The sequence below is a fragment of the Megascapheus bottae genome, unplaced genomic scaffold (genome assembly GCF_031878675.1).
Source record: "Megascapheus bottae isolate mThoBot1 unplaced genomic scaffold, mThoBot2.hap1 HAP1_SCAFFOLD_77, whole genome shotgun sequence".
NCBI lineage: Eukaryota > Metazoa > Chordata > Mammalia > Rodentia > Geomyidae > Megascapheus > Megascapheus bottae.
Genome location: NW_028327771.1, coordinates 443,356 through 460,004, shown reverse-complemented (window position 1 = coordinate 460,004; position 16,649 = coordinate 443,356). Strand labels below are relative to the sequence as shown.

The window sequence follows — 16,649 nt, the reverse complement described above, 5'->3', positions numbered from 1 at the left end:
CACTGCCCTTGAATTGCTCAGTTCACTTTCCTCAATGTCTAATGTAACTGCTTGTCTTCATTGCTGTACTTTTCACCCACTTTCTGCTGATTCTGTGCCCTTCCCCCCCTTCCTTCAGATGTACACGTTTGCACCATGTATGAGGAAGAGAATACAGAGTCATCTAAAGGATACATTAAAAAAAGGTCCTTTGTTGCCTTATCTTTGGGGTACTTTTAACTCTATATTATTTTATATACACATGAAGGGGTGCTTGGGCATTATAATTTGGTGGTTTTTTTCCCTGAGACTGTCCTCTTTGGTCTCACTGTGTATGGATGTCTTGAGTCTTGTTTACACTCACAATGTGGGAGACCATGTGCCATCCGTCTCTCTGACCCTGTTCTAAAACTATTTTTTGACCCAAGGTTTTGAATTTTCTTTGCACCTTCTTTAAAAATACTGCTTAAACATTATTCGTGTGTGGTTCTGTTTCTAGGCCATTTTGTTCCATTGACCTATGTGTCTATTCTACTGTGCTTTTTATTCTGGTACCAAACTCCCAATCTTGGTTTCTATAGGATCAGTCCTTTAACTTTGATCTTCTGCTTTAGAATTGTTCTGGTTTTCCAGTCCGTTTCCCATGCAAAATCCATTTGCTAGTATCTTGGTGGCTCACATATAATCCTAGCTACTCAGAAGGCTGAGATCTGAGGATTATGTTTGAAGCCATCTAGTGGCCCTGTGGCTCAAATGGTAGAGCTCTAGCCTTGAGCACAAAAGCTCAGGGGCAGAGCTCAGGTCCAGAGGTCATGCCCCTAGACTGACCAAGAAAAAAGAATAAAAAACAACATCTAACATCTATCTTGAAAAGTTTATGGGCTATTGATTGTATGCCAATGCAATACTGACATATTGCCTTTTTATTCAACCCACACAATATATTGCTCTATTGATTTAGATCTTCTGTTTTTGTCATTGGCACTTTGTGGCTTTCAGTATATAGCTTTCCATCTAGTAGTTCAGTAAATGGTATTGCTTTATAAATGTTGCCTATTCATTGCTGGCATGTAGAAACAAAATTTATATTTTACTTTTTGAGTGCTAGTAGCCGGTCTTGAACTCAGGGCCTTGTGCTTGCTCTCAGTGGGAATGCTATCACTGCCTCATGCCTCCAGTTTAGCATTTTGTGGTTGACTGGAGATAAAGTCTCAGGAAGGTTATAAATTGTATATAACATATACGATATTATAGTATATATTACAATGTATATGATATTTATATATATTACAATATATATTAAAATATATACTTTAGTCTGGGAGTTTGGCCTAGAGGTAGAGTACTTGCCAGCAAGCACAAAGACCCGGGTTTCATTCCTCAGTACCACATACATAGAAAAATCTGGAAGTGGTGCTGTGGCTGAAGTGGTAGAGCTCTGGCCTTGAGAAAACTCAAGGACAATGCCTAGACCCTGAGTTCAAGCCCCAGGACTAATAATATATATATATATATATATATATAAAACATATATTATAAAATAATATAATTTTATATTACAGTATAATACAGTGATAATATCTAACATAATATCTGATATAATATAAAAATTTTATATATAAATATATTGTATACATAATGTGTATATATATTTGCATTTTGCAAACTTTCTAAATTAATTAGTCCTTGGAGTCTTTTTTTGGGGGGGGGGCCAGTCCTAGCTTGAACTCAGAACCTGAGCACTGTCCTCAGGCTTTCTCAAAGCTACAGCTGGGTGGTGTCCCTGAGCTCTTCAGCTCAAGGCTACAGCTTTGAGCCAAGCCCCACTTCCTGTTTTCTAGAGGTCAACTGGAGGTAAGAGTCTCAGGTCTTTTTTGTGCCTGGGCTGGCTTTGAACCTTGATCCTCAGATCTCAGCCTCCTGAGTAGCTAGGATAATAGCCATGAGCCATCGCACCCAGCTTTTTTTTTTTTCCCCAAACCTATGGTTTGAACTCAGGGCCTGAGCACTGTCCTTGGGCTTTCACAAGGCCAGAGCTCTACCACTTGAGTCACAGCACCACTTCGGCTTTTTCTATGTATGTAGTGCTAAGAAATCGAACCTGGGTCTTTGTGCATGTTAGGCAAGCACTCTACCACTCGGCCAAACTCCCGGCCCTGGGAGTTTCTTTCTTGTGAATGTGAATGTTCAATATTGTCAGATGTTTTGTGTGCATCTGATGAGATGATCATGCGATTTCTAATTGTTAATAGAGTTTTTTCTCACTCTTCATCAATGTACACCTCCTCTACTTCTTTTTGGTTACTTTATAGTTTAGCTACTGAGCAAACTGATCCTTTATGTATTTATTTATTTTTTGCCAGTCCTGGGCTTGGGATCAGGGCCTGAGCACTGTCCCTGTGTTTCTCAAGGCTAGAGCTCTACCACTTGAGCCACAGCACCACTTTTGCCTTTTTTCCTATGTAGGCAGTAAATTGATCCTTTTTAAAATAAACATTTCTTTTATCTATTTATTTATTTTGGTCACAGGGCTTGAACTCTGAGCCTGGGCACTGTCCCTGAGCTCTTCAGCACAAGGCTTCCATTCTATCCCTTGAGCCACAGCCCCACTTCCCACTTTCCATTGGTTAACTGGAGATAAATCTCAGTCTTTTGTGCCCAGGTTGGCTTTGAACCGCAATCCTCACAGCTCAGCTTCCCAAATAGCTAGGATTATAGATGTGAGCCACCGCACTTGTCATATATTTATTTTTAAAAATGTGGTATTAGGAATTGAACCCAGAGCTTTATGTAAGCTAGGCAAGCACTCTACCACTAAACTAAGCCACATTCCCTGCCCTTGATTTTTTTTTATAGATGTCCCAGTCTTTTTCTTGCTGTTTTTTCCTTAAATATGTTCCTTCTACAAACTGTAAAATGCCTAGACAAACAAACAACGATAAAAAGCCCACCTTACCCCATACACACTAAATATCAGATTAAGACTGAACAGTTTGGGTAAGCCATCTCAAAGATACATGTCAAGAACCCCCCCCCTCTTCTCTCTCTTCGCTATTATTCACTATTATTCATGAGCAATGCCTGGATTCATTCATTCAGCCAGTCATACATTTCTTTCCTTCCTTCCTTTCTTCCTTCCTTCCTTCCTTCTTCTTCTTCTTCTTCTTTTTTTTTTTTGACAGTCCTGGGGCTTAAACTCAGGACCTGAGCACTGTCAAGCTCAACCACTTGTGCTACAGCACTTCTTTGTCTTTTTTCTGTGTATATGATCCCAAGGACTTGAACCCAGGGCTTTGTGCATGCTAGGTAAGCACTCTACTGCTAGGCCACACTTCCAGCCCCATTTATTTCTTAAAGGCTGCAAAAGGTTCAAGTTCTTACTCCATCCTCCACCCTCTCTCATTGGAGAGGGTGCTTCCCACATACAGGGTGTGAGGGCAGGCAGGGCTGGCAAGTTCATTTCCTCATGTGTAAAATGCTCATTTCTGAGCATCTGTCCACACTGATCTGTTATGCTAAGCTCATGGCCCTAAATACACTATATAAGCCTCAATTCATTATGCTTACTATTCTTGATTTGGTATCAAATTAGAATACCTTTGGCCAATATGAGTTTCTTCTAATTGCTGAGTTCTTTGGCGACAACTCTAGTTTTTCTTAATTGGCTCCTGATTAATAAAAGGTTTTGGATTCACCTCGCATATTTCCAATCACAGACCTCAAATCAAGACTTCCAGTGATTCTTAGTTCTCTCTTTCTCTCTTTCTCTTCCCTCCCTCCCTCCCTCCCTCCTATTTGTCATGAAACTTGAACTCAGGGCCTGGGGGCTATCCCTGAACTCTTCTGCTGAAGGCTAGCTACCACTGTCAGCTACGATTCCACTTCCAGATCCTTAGTTCTTTGGTTTAAAATGGTATTTGCAGCCAGGCCCCTGTGATTCACACCTGTAATCTTTCTCAAGAGGCTGAGATCTGAGTATTAAGGACTGAAGCTAGCGAGACAAATTGGAGAGTCTTAACTCCAATTAACCAGCCAGACTTTAAGTGGAGGGGTGGCTCAGTTGCTAAAGCTCAGTCTTGAGGGATAAAGCTTAGGGAGACCATGAGGCCCTGAGTTCAAGTCTCACTACCAGTACACACTCACACACACACACACACACACACACACACACACACACACACACACACACGCAGAGGTGTTTGTAGATCTGAGTCTACATTCTAGGAGCTCCTTGCTCTTAGTTGTTTCTAGTTCTTTTCTTAGAAGATACAACAATCCTCACATATAATAAACCTCATACCTATATTTGCCATAAAAAAAAACAAACCTGTGTCAGTGGTTTTCTAATTGGTCATAGGGCTTGAACTCAGGGCCTGGGAACTGTCCCTGAGCTATTTTACTCAAGGCTAGTATTCTACCACTTTGAGCCACAGAACCACTTCCGGTTTTCTGGTGGTTAATCAGAGATAAGAGTCTCACGGACTTTCCTCCCTGTGCTGGCTTTGAACCATGATTCTCAGTCTCCTGAGTAGTTAAGATTATAGGCATGAGACACAGGTACCTGGCTATGTCAAATTTTTGAACTAGCCTCTGTATTCTTCTCCTACCAATAACAACACTTCTGAAGGACAGCAACAACAGAATTAGAAAATCACTGGAGTCTTAATTTGGTTTCTCCATCTCATGAGTCAGTCATCATAACAAAGGCTCCAGTGGCTTTACTGATCCTCTTCACTAAGAGGGCTCTATCTCTATCTTCCCAGTTCTTTTCTATCCTTAGGGATTAAGCTTGTTAGGCCATAAGTTTAATTTTAATGCCAAGTTTTACAAATCTTAATCCTTTCCTCACCATAAGTAGCTATTTTCTAAAGCTGTCTGGGCTATCACCCCATGCTTTGTTTAGGGAAAGCCACATGCGCATCCATTCATGTTCTGTCTTGAATTGGTTCTGTGTACCGTTCCCCCACCCCCATACCTGTCTACCTGGTGCCTTACACGTAGGCACTGATAGCTCAGTCCGGACTCTGAGTGGACAGTATGTGTGCTTTTGTAGTATTGAGCGCAGTTCTACTGTGTACCTGATGACCCAGTGACACATAGCACATCTGGTGACTTGTTATACACACAACTCCTCTCCTGCCTGGGTGATCTCATGATTTCACTTAGTATTCCTGGAAGCAGACTGCTGGGGGAAAGTATGTGCTTCTGTATATGTGATGCAAGTTTCCAGATATGGGTGCAGAAGGCTATCATCCTAATTACTTGGGATGTTGAGATCTGAAGATTATGATTCAAAGCCAACCCATGCAAGAAAGTCTGTGAAACTTTTTTTTTTGCCAGTCTCGGGCCTTGAACTCAGGGCCTGGGCACTGTCCTTGGGCTTTCTCAAGGCTAGAGTTCTACCACTTGAGCCACAGCACCTCTTCTGGCTTTTTTCTATGTATGTGGTACTGAGGAGTCGAACAGGGTCTTCATGCATGCTAGGCAAGCACTTTACCACTAGGCCAAACTCCCGGCCCCTGTGAGCCTTTTATCCTCCATTAACCACCAAAAAGTCAGAAGTAAGCCAGGTGTGGTGATTTAAGGCCTGTAATCCTTGCTACTCAGGAGGCTGAGGTCTGAGCATCACTGTTCAAAACCAGCCAAGGCACTAAAGTTAGTGAGACTCTTATCTCTAATTAACCACTAGGAAACTGGAAATGGTGCTATGGCTCAAGGGGTAGGGCAGTAGCTGAAGAGCTCAACATCCCAGCCAAGAGTTCAAGTCCCACGACTGACAAAAAAAGAAAAGTCAGAAGTAGGGCTTTGGCTCAAGTGGTAGAGCACCAGCCTTGAACAACAAAGGTAAGCAAGAGCATGAGACCTTGAGTTCAAGCCCCTCTATTGGCAAACTGCCCCCCCCACCAAAGGAAACAAAAAAAACTGTGCTGTCCTAATACAACCACAGCATCTATCTATGGAAAAGAATTGGACTTAGAGTGCACTCTGGGATTAAAGAGAACTAATGATGTCTCATGCTGATAGGAAGCAGTATTCACAGGAAGATGATCAAAGGTGCAATTATGATTTGAATATCACCATCACGGAAAGAGTGTCAGGAATTTCCAAGTCCTTGGCAAACTACAACAGATATCTAGAGTCTAGAGCTCAGAATTGGGACAAATGTTTCAGATAGAGGAGTCTAGGAACGACTATGGCCCATGGATGGCTGGAGAGGGAGATGCACACCATTGAGACAGACACAGCCAAGTCGAATTTGGAGACATTTGCCACTAGGATGGTCCCTTCCTTCCTTCCTTCCTTCCTTCCTTCCTTCCTTCCTTCCTTCCTTCCTTCCTTCCTTCCTTCTGAGTCTGGTGAAGTGTGGGCAGTATGAAATGAGGCTGGCTGTGTATTTGGCCTATGTGTAGATGAGAAAGCCCAGGGAAGATTAAATAGCCAGCTTAATTTTTTTTTTTTTTGGTCAGTCATGGGGCTTGAACTCTGGGCCTGGGTGTTGTCCCTGAGCTCTTCAGCTCAAGGCTGCTGCCTTACTCCTTGAGCCACAGCCCCATTTCCAGTTTTCCAGTGGTTAATTGGAGATAACAGTCTCACAGTCTTTAGTGCCCCGGATGGCTTTGAATCGTGATCCTCAGATCTCAGCCTTCTGAGTAGCTGGGATTACTGGTGTGAGTCACCGAGCCTGACCTTTTTTTTTTCACTCCAGTTCAGTTTCCCTACCTGCTGCTGTGTGAAGCATAGGTGGATATGTCTGTACTCCAATTGTCCAGTGAGGCCAATCTTAGAACTATCCACAACAACCAGCACACATGTTCTGGGCAGGGTGCTGGGCCACAGCCCTGCCCGTCACCTCTGGGCTTGCACCTACCTCAGGGCTGCCCGGTTGCGGCTGTGTCTTCTCAGCCTCTCTCTGATGACCCTCAGATGGGCTGTGGATGGTGGCCGTGCCCAGCGCAGGTGGCGCTCACGGTGACGGGCAGCCAAGACCTAGAAGAGACAATAGAGCCATAAGCTGGAGATGATGTTGACAGAAAGAGGTTGCTGGCATTCTTGCCAAGCTCTGGGCCCCTGTCATCTGGGCATAAGCTGGGCATTTAGGAACAAAAACATTCTGTGTGCAGACCACACCGATCAGGTTGTTGGAGAGGCCAGGGAGAGGGCAACCCCATTTACAAACTTCGCTCATATCTCAGGCATGCGGCTTTGGCAGGGACTGCAACTGGCACTACAAAGAAGAGCTTCACATGACAGATCTGTCTGCCACTGTCAAATTACAGGAGCAATTACAGCTGGTATCTGAACTGTAGCTTTTCTTTGAGGCTGTAGAAGACTGGAGAAGCCATTTGTAAAGTGCTGTCTTAGCAAGAAATATTTGGTTTTGTAGTAGTTTTACTTTGCTGAGGTTTGAACTCAGAGTCTCACACTTGTGTATGTTTGTTTGTTTGTTTTGGATATATATATATATATATCCAAGGCTTGCACTCTTGAGCCACATCTCCATTTCTGGCTTTGTGCTGATTAACTGGAGAAACAAGCTGCACTGACTTTTCTACTAGGGCTGGCTTTGAATTGTGATTCTCAGATCTCAGCCTCTTGAATAGCTAGGATTACAAGCATGAGCCACCAGAGCCTGTTTTTCTTTTAGAAAGCATGATTGCTTTCAGGTTTTATCTGTGTAGGAAAAAATAGAACAGTAGCTGATGTATGAACCCTTGAAAAGTTTCCTCCCCCCTCTCTTTTTGGTTAGTCGTGAGGCTTGAACTCTGGGGCCTGGGTGCTGTCCTTGAGCTCTTCAGCTCAAGGCTACCACCCTACCCCTTGAACCACAGTGACACTTCTGGTTTTCTAGGGGTTAACTGGAGATAAGAATCTCATGGACTTTAGTGCCCGGGATGGCTTTGAACCATGATCCTCAGATCTCAGCCTCTTGAGTAGCTAGGATCACAGATGTGAACAACCGAGTCTGGCTTCCTTCATTTATTTTTCATTCATTTGTTTTTCTAGTCCACTGGTATGGAATCTGAGACATCACAGACAGGTCTTCCCCTCAGAGCCACTGGGCTTTTGAGCAATACACAGCAGATATAAATGCTACAGCATGAGGCTGAGGAGTGCATATTCCTGACAGGACACAGGCTATGGAGAGGCAAGGAGAGGCCCTGTGTGCAGGGCCTGGGTTTAGAGATGCCAGCCTGGCCTATAGGAGCAAGCCCTACTGGTAGAAGGAATCTCAGAGGGAAGATGTGACTTCAAAAAGAGGAAGAGCAGAGCTGGGGGTGGCTGCACCTAAGGCGCAGAGGAGAAAGTGAGCCTTTTTAGTAGCAAGGAAAGATGGCATTTTTGAAAGGCAAGGAGTGTTGTGATTGCTCAAAGCAGAGAAGCTGGCTGGTGGGGTGAGGGAGGAGAGGTGAGAAGGACCCAAGTTTGGGCTATTATATGGCCTTGGATTGGTTACTTCCTGCCTCTGAGCCACTATTGCCTTGTTTTAAAAGTGGAGGTGCAACCAGGCACTGGTGACTCACACCTGTAATCCTAGCAACTCAGGAGGCTGAGATCTGAGGATTGTGATTTGAAGCCTGCTCAGACAAATCTCAATAAGACTCAAATCTCCAAAAAACTAAAAAAAAAAAAAGCTGGAAGTGAAGCTTGCTTCAAGTAGTAGAGCACTAGCATTGAGTAAAAGAAGCTCAGGGACAGTGTTCAGGTTCGGAGTTCAAGTCCCAGGACTGGCACAAAAAGATAAAATAAAATATGTTTTTATGGTACTGACACAAAGTTGCACTGCTTATGTGCCTCTGATCATATAATAATATTTATCAAAATGAACTCCAGGAAATGGAAGCAAGAGGATTTTTTTCTTTGTTGTTGTTTTCTTTTATTTTTTTTCTTGTGTGTTTGTCTTTGGGAGGGTAAGTGGGGGCACAGACATGGAGGGACAAAGAGTGAACAAATACAGCAGTGGTACCCACTAAACACTGCTGAAAATGAACTGTATAACTAGTGGGTGGGGACAGGAGGAAAAAACCTGGGAGAGGAGGGAAGGGGTGATATTGTTCAAAAAGAAATGTACTCCTTACTTGACTTATGTAACTGCAACCCCTCTGTACCTCACCTTTACAATAACAATTTAAAAATTAAAATTAAAAAATAATCAAAGTAAAATGGGTATGAAATGACGTATCTACTTCACTAGAGCTTATAAACCCTGGGTGATTCATCAATGTGAAGAATGTGTACATGGCTCACAGCATAGGCTCATTGGAGCCAGGCCCTCTCTCAGCAGGGAGGGGGGAGTTTGGTGAGGTCAGACTTGGGGTACAGGGGATCCATGGACAGGTCCTTTCACACAGGTGTGTGGAGTCATGTGGCCTGTTGGTTCCCAGGGGCTCTTCTGAGAGGAGGGGAGGAGATGACGAGGGAGAGACCAGTTCTGACTGTGGCAGCTATGTTTCTGGTTACAGCTACACTCAGCACAAAGGCTGCACACCATGCCTGTACTTCACCTACACGTGAGCAAGAAGGTGTGAGCATCTTCATGGTGGCTACAGCTCATTCTCATGTCATTCACACCATACAGGAGAATGCTGTGAATAAAACAGGAGGAAGGGAGGGAGGAACAGAGGGAGAGAGGTAGGAGAAAGGAGAGGAAGGGGAAGAAGAAAAGGAAGGAGAGATAGAAAAAGGAGAGAGATGGGAAGGAGAAAGGGTATGGGGGGGGAGGGAAGATGGAAGGAAAAAAGGAAGGAAGAGGTACATTGTATATGGGTCTTGCAGCTCAAATAGCCAAATTTTTAGGAGAATTTTTCTCTAGAATCACGGCCAGATATATTTCTCAGTTACTTTGTTGTTTTAAAAATGTATATATGTTCTTGAGACTCTGACTTCCCTGCAATTGGCATAATAGATGCACATGAAGATGCTCAGCAACTTAAAATATGGAAGTGGTGCTATGGCTCAGAGCACTAGGGACAGTGTCTGGGCCCTGAATTCAAGCCTGAGGATGGGAAGAAAGGAAGAAAGGAAGAAGGAAAGAAAGAAAGAACGAAAGAAGGAAAGAAAGAGGGAGGGAGGGAGGGAAGGAAGGAAAGGAAAGCTGAGATCTGAGGAGACAGTTTGAAGCCAGCCCAGGCAAATGAGATTCTTGTCTCCAATAAACCACTCAAAGCTGAAAGTAGACTTGTGGCTCAAGAGGTAAAGCCCTAGCCTTGAGCACAGAGTCTCAGGGACAGCACTCAGGCTCTGAATTCAAACACTGAGACTGGCATTTAAAAAAGGAGGGGCGGAGGAAAAAAAGAAAATAGAACGAAATTTGAATTCAAAGCCTAAATTCCAATTGGCAGACATGCCAGAAAGCCAGCTGTCCAGCATGCAATTCACCTGAGGAAACAGAACCTCACCTTTTCTGCCTCCTCTGCCCAGATAGAGGCTCCTCTAGGCATGCAGGCAGGCTGGGCTCCTAAGCCCACTCCCAATTCCAAAGCCACACTCCTTGTTGCCTCACATAAGGATTCAGTGAAAAATTCCTTGTCATCTTTTCTTTTCCAAGCAAAAGCCAGTGCCATACAGCAGATCTGGAGTGAGGAAGAAGATTACACCAACCGTCACTGGAGGCACATTGGTGTCTTCCTGGTCTCTTGTAGCCGGTAGGTCCCACCAGTTCCATGTGGTCTGATCAGACACCAGTGGCCACCACCCTTGGGTTCTGGGCCACTTACTCATCATGTGTGGCCTGGCTTAAGATTTCCATGCTCTGAGCCACAAGAGTGATTTATTCCCCTAGGCTTTTAGAAAGATGAGTAACAGGTTTACCTGGAGCTTAGCACAAGTCTAAGTTCCCAGGTTTCTCATTATGTCTTAACACAAACTACCAAGAAAAGCAAGGCAGGAGCAACACACAACCACCATTTCCCTCCCATCTGGGGACCCTGCTCAGCAGAGGCCTCTCAGCCTTGGAAAGCTGTCTTACCATGAATGGCTGGGTAACAAACGCACAGCAGATCACAGAGAGGCTCAGCAGGCACAGCCACTGCACACACTGTGCTGGGACGAAGCTGCCCAGGAAAAAGCAGTTCTGTGAGCACCCTGGAGGGAGCAGGTGGCCCTGTGTTCTACCACTTTAGTAGAGAGGAAATTTGAAAATGTGGGTCCCCTCACACTGGAAGCCATGGGTTCGGGAGTAGGAATGCAGCCAGGGAAGGGGTGCTTCCACATGCAGGCACCATGCCCTTCTGCCCAAGAGAGGAAAGTCCCTCCTGAGTGTCACCCTCTCTGAAGCTGCCTGATGCAAAGACACTACTGAGTGAGGACAGGGCAGGGGAAGATGGCTGCAGGTGGCAGAACTGGCTACACTCTTTCTACACTGTCATCTGGTCCCCCAACTCCCATGGAGCAAGTGCACTGAGTGTCTCTGTCTTACAAATGAGTAAACTGAGGGATGGAGAGGGCTCAAGTATCTAGTCTGTACTAGCAGAGTGGCTCAAAATGTGAGGTTGGGAGAAGGGAGACTGTCAGAAAGAAAAAGGTTGTGTGGTAACTACTCTCCTGTGGTCTAGACACCACACAAAGTGACCCTGGGGTCTCCAATAGTGGCCCAAGCCAGACTAAGAGATATTGTGGAATAGGGTTACATGGAATCTCTGAAGGATAGCCCCTGTCTCCCTGTCTTGCAGGAAATTTTCCACTCAAGGATCACATGAGGGTCCTTCCCTTCTTGGTATAGGTCTTGCTGTGGTTCGTGTGTGTGTGTGTGTGTGTGTGTGTGTGTGTGTGTGTGTGTGTGTGTGTGTGTGTCCCAGTCCTGGAGCTTGAACTCAGGGACTAATTGTTATCCTTGAGCTACTGTGTTCAAGGCTAGTGCTTACTACTTGAGCCACCGCTCCATTTCTGGCTTTTTCTGGTTAACTGAAGATAAGAGTCTCATAGACTTTCCTGCCTGGGCTGGCTTTGAACCAGGATCCTCCGATCCGAGCCTCCCAATTAGCTAGGGTTACAGACATGAGCCACTGACACCCAGCCAGCTTCTGATCTTATACCCTGGATTCATTCATGCCTGGTTGCTGTTGAAGAGCTGGTTGGAGCAGTGACCAGCTGAGATTTACATAAGATTCTCTTCACCCACAGCAGGTGTGTGTGGTGGGGAGTAACAATGGTGACTTCTGGAATATGTGTTTTGGAAGTTTCCAGAAACACAATCTTCTCACAAGTGCCAGACCTCTACCAAACAACCTGAGGATATTTGTAAACTTCAATGGCTCACCTATAGCCAAGGAATCCTGTCCCTGTACCACAGGCCAGGGAAAGCAACCCACAGATGATCCAGCCTGCAGAGCTCAGCCAAGGCAGGTAGGCCTTAGACCTCTGGGGCATAAATCCTTCAAAACCTGAGATGGGAGCTAAGGTAGAATAAGCAGAGACAACTGGGTTAGCATATCTAGTCACCTCTCCTCAGTATGAATTGAGCTGTATGGTTACCAAAGCTTTAGAAAACCTGACATGTTTTCAAATGGGTTTGTGTCTGTCTTATTTCTTTTTCAGATGAGACTAGAGTTTTTAGTGACAATTATCCAATTCGGTCTGGCCACACGATCCTCTGAGCCCATGCCTCCCAAATGCCACAGGTGGATGCTGGACTTCTGCAATCCACGTGAACATCACCTCGTCGTGGGGCAGGCTCGAGGTGGTTTTTCTCCCTCAGGGCTGTCTCACAGTAGCCCACTTCGCAGGCCTCCAATTCCAGGATTGTACCAGCTACACCACTGTCATTTCCTCTCTTCCTCCACATCAGGTCACTTCCAGAAGGAATGACTGGTGCAGGATGCTAGAATAACAAGGTGAAGCCAAGATTAACGCCTCTATGGAGAGTTAGGCCTTTTTGATTGATGTTCTTTGCAGCCATCTCAGAGAAAAGGCACAGCCAGGTGTGGACCTGGTCAAGTTCAGGTTCCAAGTGAATTGTGATGGAGGAAATAAAGTCCCTCCTAGAGGTCATATTCCTATAGGATGTGTGTGGGGCAATGCAGGCAGCCTATGGGCAACTGCATGCAGTCAGACTGATGGGCTCCTACTCTCTAGATAGGGCAGTCAAGGGCAGCAGAGTGAGCAAAGGGTTGGAAGGCCAGAAGATCAGAACACCAGTAGATATTAGAGGATATGAGACACAGTGCATTCTGAGTGTCATCCCCAGACCAGGGACTATGAAACTGCAAAGCAGGAGTGAGAAGCTGGAAAGTACAGGTGATCAGGCATGCTGAGAAACACCCACACAGAAAGGAAGCCCCTCAATGCTAAGAGGGTGCTAATACAGATCCAAACCAGCAAAAGCCCACTCTGATGCAGCAGTTCTGACACTACAGCCAGGCACCAGTGGCTGATGCTTATAATCCTAGTTACTCAGGAGGCTGAGATTTGAGGACCATGGTTCAAAGCCAGCCAAGGCAGTGAAGTCTGTGGGACTCTTATGTTCAAATAACTAGAAAAGGCCAGAAGTGGAGGTATGGCTCAAATAATAGAATACCCCCTTCAGGGAAAGGCTACTAGCACATAGGTCCTGAGTTCAAGCCCTAGTATTAACATGGTTAAAACAAAAGAAAATTGTTCTGTGGTCTTTGCTTACTTCAAGTCACAGGCCGATTTGAGGCCTGGAATGGACCCCTGCTGCAGGGCAGCTCCTCCAAGCTCACAGAAGGTTGCAAGATGCTGGCATATATCCAGGTCTTGTCACCATGTAGCCTCTTTCCATAGGCCTTGTCCGTATTTCACTGGACATATACATAGGACTTTGCACATTCTGCTGGGCTCTATCTTCTTCCTGTTTGCCATCTATGGATGAGCCTCCTTCTCCCTGACCCTACCTGCACCTCTCTCCCAGCCCTCATGGCCCATGGCTGGGAAGCAGCCCTTTCTCTCTGGAGAACTGACTCCAGTCAATAGGATAGTGGTACATGGATCTGTTCTTCACCGATTTAATCATGACCAAGGGAGAGAAATCCGCAGTTAATTAGCAGTTAATGCTAGAGAATTTGCTACTGCATGTTGTTACACACTGACCTTATAGGGATCCTGTACATCTGGTATCCTTCCACAGGAATTAGGGCCTGATTGGAAAAGGAAAATATATGATGATGAATTAGACTACCAGTAATACCTTTGGGCTTACCAGGGTCACCGTTTTCATCAGGCTATAATTCTTCCTGACCCATCAGCGTGAGCTTTTCTGAGAGGGATGAGGCTGGGATGAGGACTTAGGCTTTTGGGACAAAGGCCTCATCAATCAGGGGCTGATCTCACAGCACTGTGAGGGAAAAAAAAAGCAAAAAGAGCCTTCAGAAATAGTGACAAACATTCCTGTATGAGACGTTTTAAAAGTAGGCATCAAGACTCAAAAGCAGGAACTAGGGAATACTGTAGTTTTTACTCCCTATCAGACAACTGTTAGTTTATTAAGTGAGGCAAGCACTTACAAATTATGTGGGGAAAAAAAGGATTTTACATACAATGAATCTCATTTGTGTGTGGGGGGGGCTGGTATTGGAGCTTGAACTTAGGGCCTGGGAATTGACTTTTAGCTTAATCACTCAAGACTGGTGCTCTACTGTTTTAGCCACAGCTCCACTCTGGCTTTTTGGGGATGAGGGTTTTTTAGTTTATCTTCCCAGGCTGGTTTTGAACTGTGATTCTTGGATCTCACCCTCGAGTAGTTTGGATTGCAGGTATGAGCCATCTAGCTTTGAAATTCATTTTTTTTAAAAAAGGATTTATAAGGTAAACATAAGAAATGGATATCCTAAGGGAAAAGATGATTATGAACATACGGAATGATGCTCATGTGTATTAAAGAAAGAGCAAATGAATATTGGAGATAGACTGTCTACTTAGGAGACTGACCCAAAGGACTAACTACCAAAGGAGAGTTTCTGTTTTAGTGTATATTACCCTGGGGTGCATCCAGCTGTGCTCCTTTCAGGGAATGGCCTGCTGTGGCTGGAGGACGCCCTGTAGCATCCTGTAGAAGTGAAAAGTTTGGGCAGAGAGGGTGGCACGAGCCATGGTGATCCATGCTGAAGTTGAGGTTCACATAGACAATTATAATACCTTGCTGAGCCTGAAGAATAGTGACAAGAGATGTGCTGCTGGAGAGGCCAGGAAGGTGCACAGGAGACTCAGGCCAATAGATCCGAGAGTGACATCAGTGGAGCCAACATCTAGAAGAGGCTGTGACAGTCCAAAAGTAGCAATTATGTGACCTGAAATACAACTAACCCCAAACGCACAGCTATTATGAATTTCAAAAGTATTTATCACAAGGACACTGCATATGAAACTTTGCCCTTTCATTCCATGGCTTAGCAAAACCAGGAATCATTTTCCCTTTTGACAAATCTTTGTAGATGGAACATATGTTTTCTGAATGCTCACTTTTAATGACTTAATTCTGGTTGTAATTTGACAAATAAACATTTTTTTTGGTTAGTCGTGGGGCTTGAACTCTGGGCCTGGGCACTTTCCCTGAGCTCTTCAGCTCAAGGCTACTGCTCTACCCCTGGCCCTGGGTGTTGTCCCTGAGCTCTTCAGCTCAAGGCTACCACCCTACCCCTTGAGCCACAGTGCCATTTCTGGTTTTCTGGGGTTAATTGGCTTTGAACCACAATCTTCAGATCTCAGCCTCTTGAGTAGCTAGGATTACAGCTGTGAGTTACTGTGCCTGGCTAGTATTAACATTCTTATTACACCAAGATAAGGTCAGGGCCTCAGTTTAGACAACTGGTCTACATTCTAGGAATAGTTTACCACAAGGTTCCTATTATAGGTTCCAAACTTTTTCTAGATGTATATGAAAGATTTTGTCTTTCTATTTGATGAGTCTTTTCATGTTTAAAAAATTCTAGCAACATAGCATTCATCAAAAAGTATGCAACCAAATAACGGTCACCATACTTCTCTGACAGACCATTTTGCTGGACCCTACTTCACATCCACCATCGAATCTGGTGAGCTGGGCTTGTAGATAGTTGCAAGTTCATCCTCAGAAATGAGTCTAGCCATTTCTTCACAGTCCAAAAATCATGCTATTTTTCACCCTCAGGAAAGATCCTATCTCCATTTACCTGCTTGAAATGATCCAGAATTCATTCTCTATATCCAATGAGAGAGTTGCAGAGCAAAAGAACTGTTCCCCATTATCTCAGGCAGAGGAATTGTTTAAAATGTAAATAAAGGGCCTGGGAGTTTGGCCTAGTGGTAGAGTGCTTGCCTAGTATGCATGAAGACCCAGGTTGGATTCTTCAGTACCACATCCATAGAAAAAAGCAAGAAATGGTGCTGGATCTCATGTGGTAGAGCTCTAGCCTTGAGAAAACCCAGGTTCAGTGCTCAGGCCCTAAGTTCATGGCCCAAGACTGGCAAAAAAATTAAAATAAAATCTGAATAAATTGTCACCCTTAAGAAATTTACAAGTAGCCTCTCTCTTTCATCTCAAAAGGCACTTCTTTTTCCCTTTCTATTTCTTCTTGCTTTGCCTTGCTTTACTAAATAAAATTTTGCTAATCTTCCAAAAAAAAAACCCACAACAAAAAACAACAACAACAACAAAAACACCATGAGTATTCTCACAAGAAAGCCAAGGCCACCAGCACCCCTGGAAAGATAATATGTGCCACTCCAGGTTTTGAAGT

At 44.5% G+C, this 16,649-nt stretch overlaps 1 protein-coding gene across 1 annotated transcript in view; it reads right to left on the bottom strand.

Moving 5' to 3' along the window:
* LOC150039226 (polycystin-1-like protein 1) overlaps positions 1-16,649 on the bottom strand; it is an 88,127-nt gene that overhangs the window by 12,556 nt on the left and 58,922 nt on the right. The window contains exons 31-38 of the mRNA XM_090327942.1: positions 15,070-15,189; positions 14,911-14,980; positions 14,026-14,072; positions 12,610-12,796; positions 12,236-12,371; positions 10,946-11,030; positions 10,377-10,550; positions 6,848-6,966 (exon numbers count right to left, since the gene is read on the bottom strand). Of these exons, the coding sequence (XP_090184068.1) occupies positions 6,848-6,966; positions 10,377-10,550; positions 10,946-11,030; positions 12,236-12,371; positions 12,610-12,796; positions 14,026-14,072; positions 14,911-14,980; positions 15,070-15,189 (938 nt within the window). The remainder of the gene's footprint in view (positions 1-6,847; positions 6,967-10,376; positions 10,551-10,945; positions 11,031-12,235; positions 12,372-12,609; positions 12,797-14,025; positions 14,073-14,910; positions 14,981-15,069; positions 15,190-16,649) is intronic.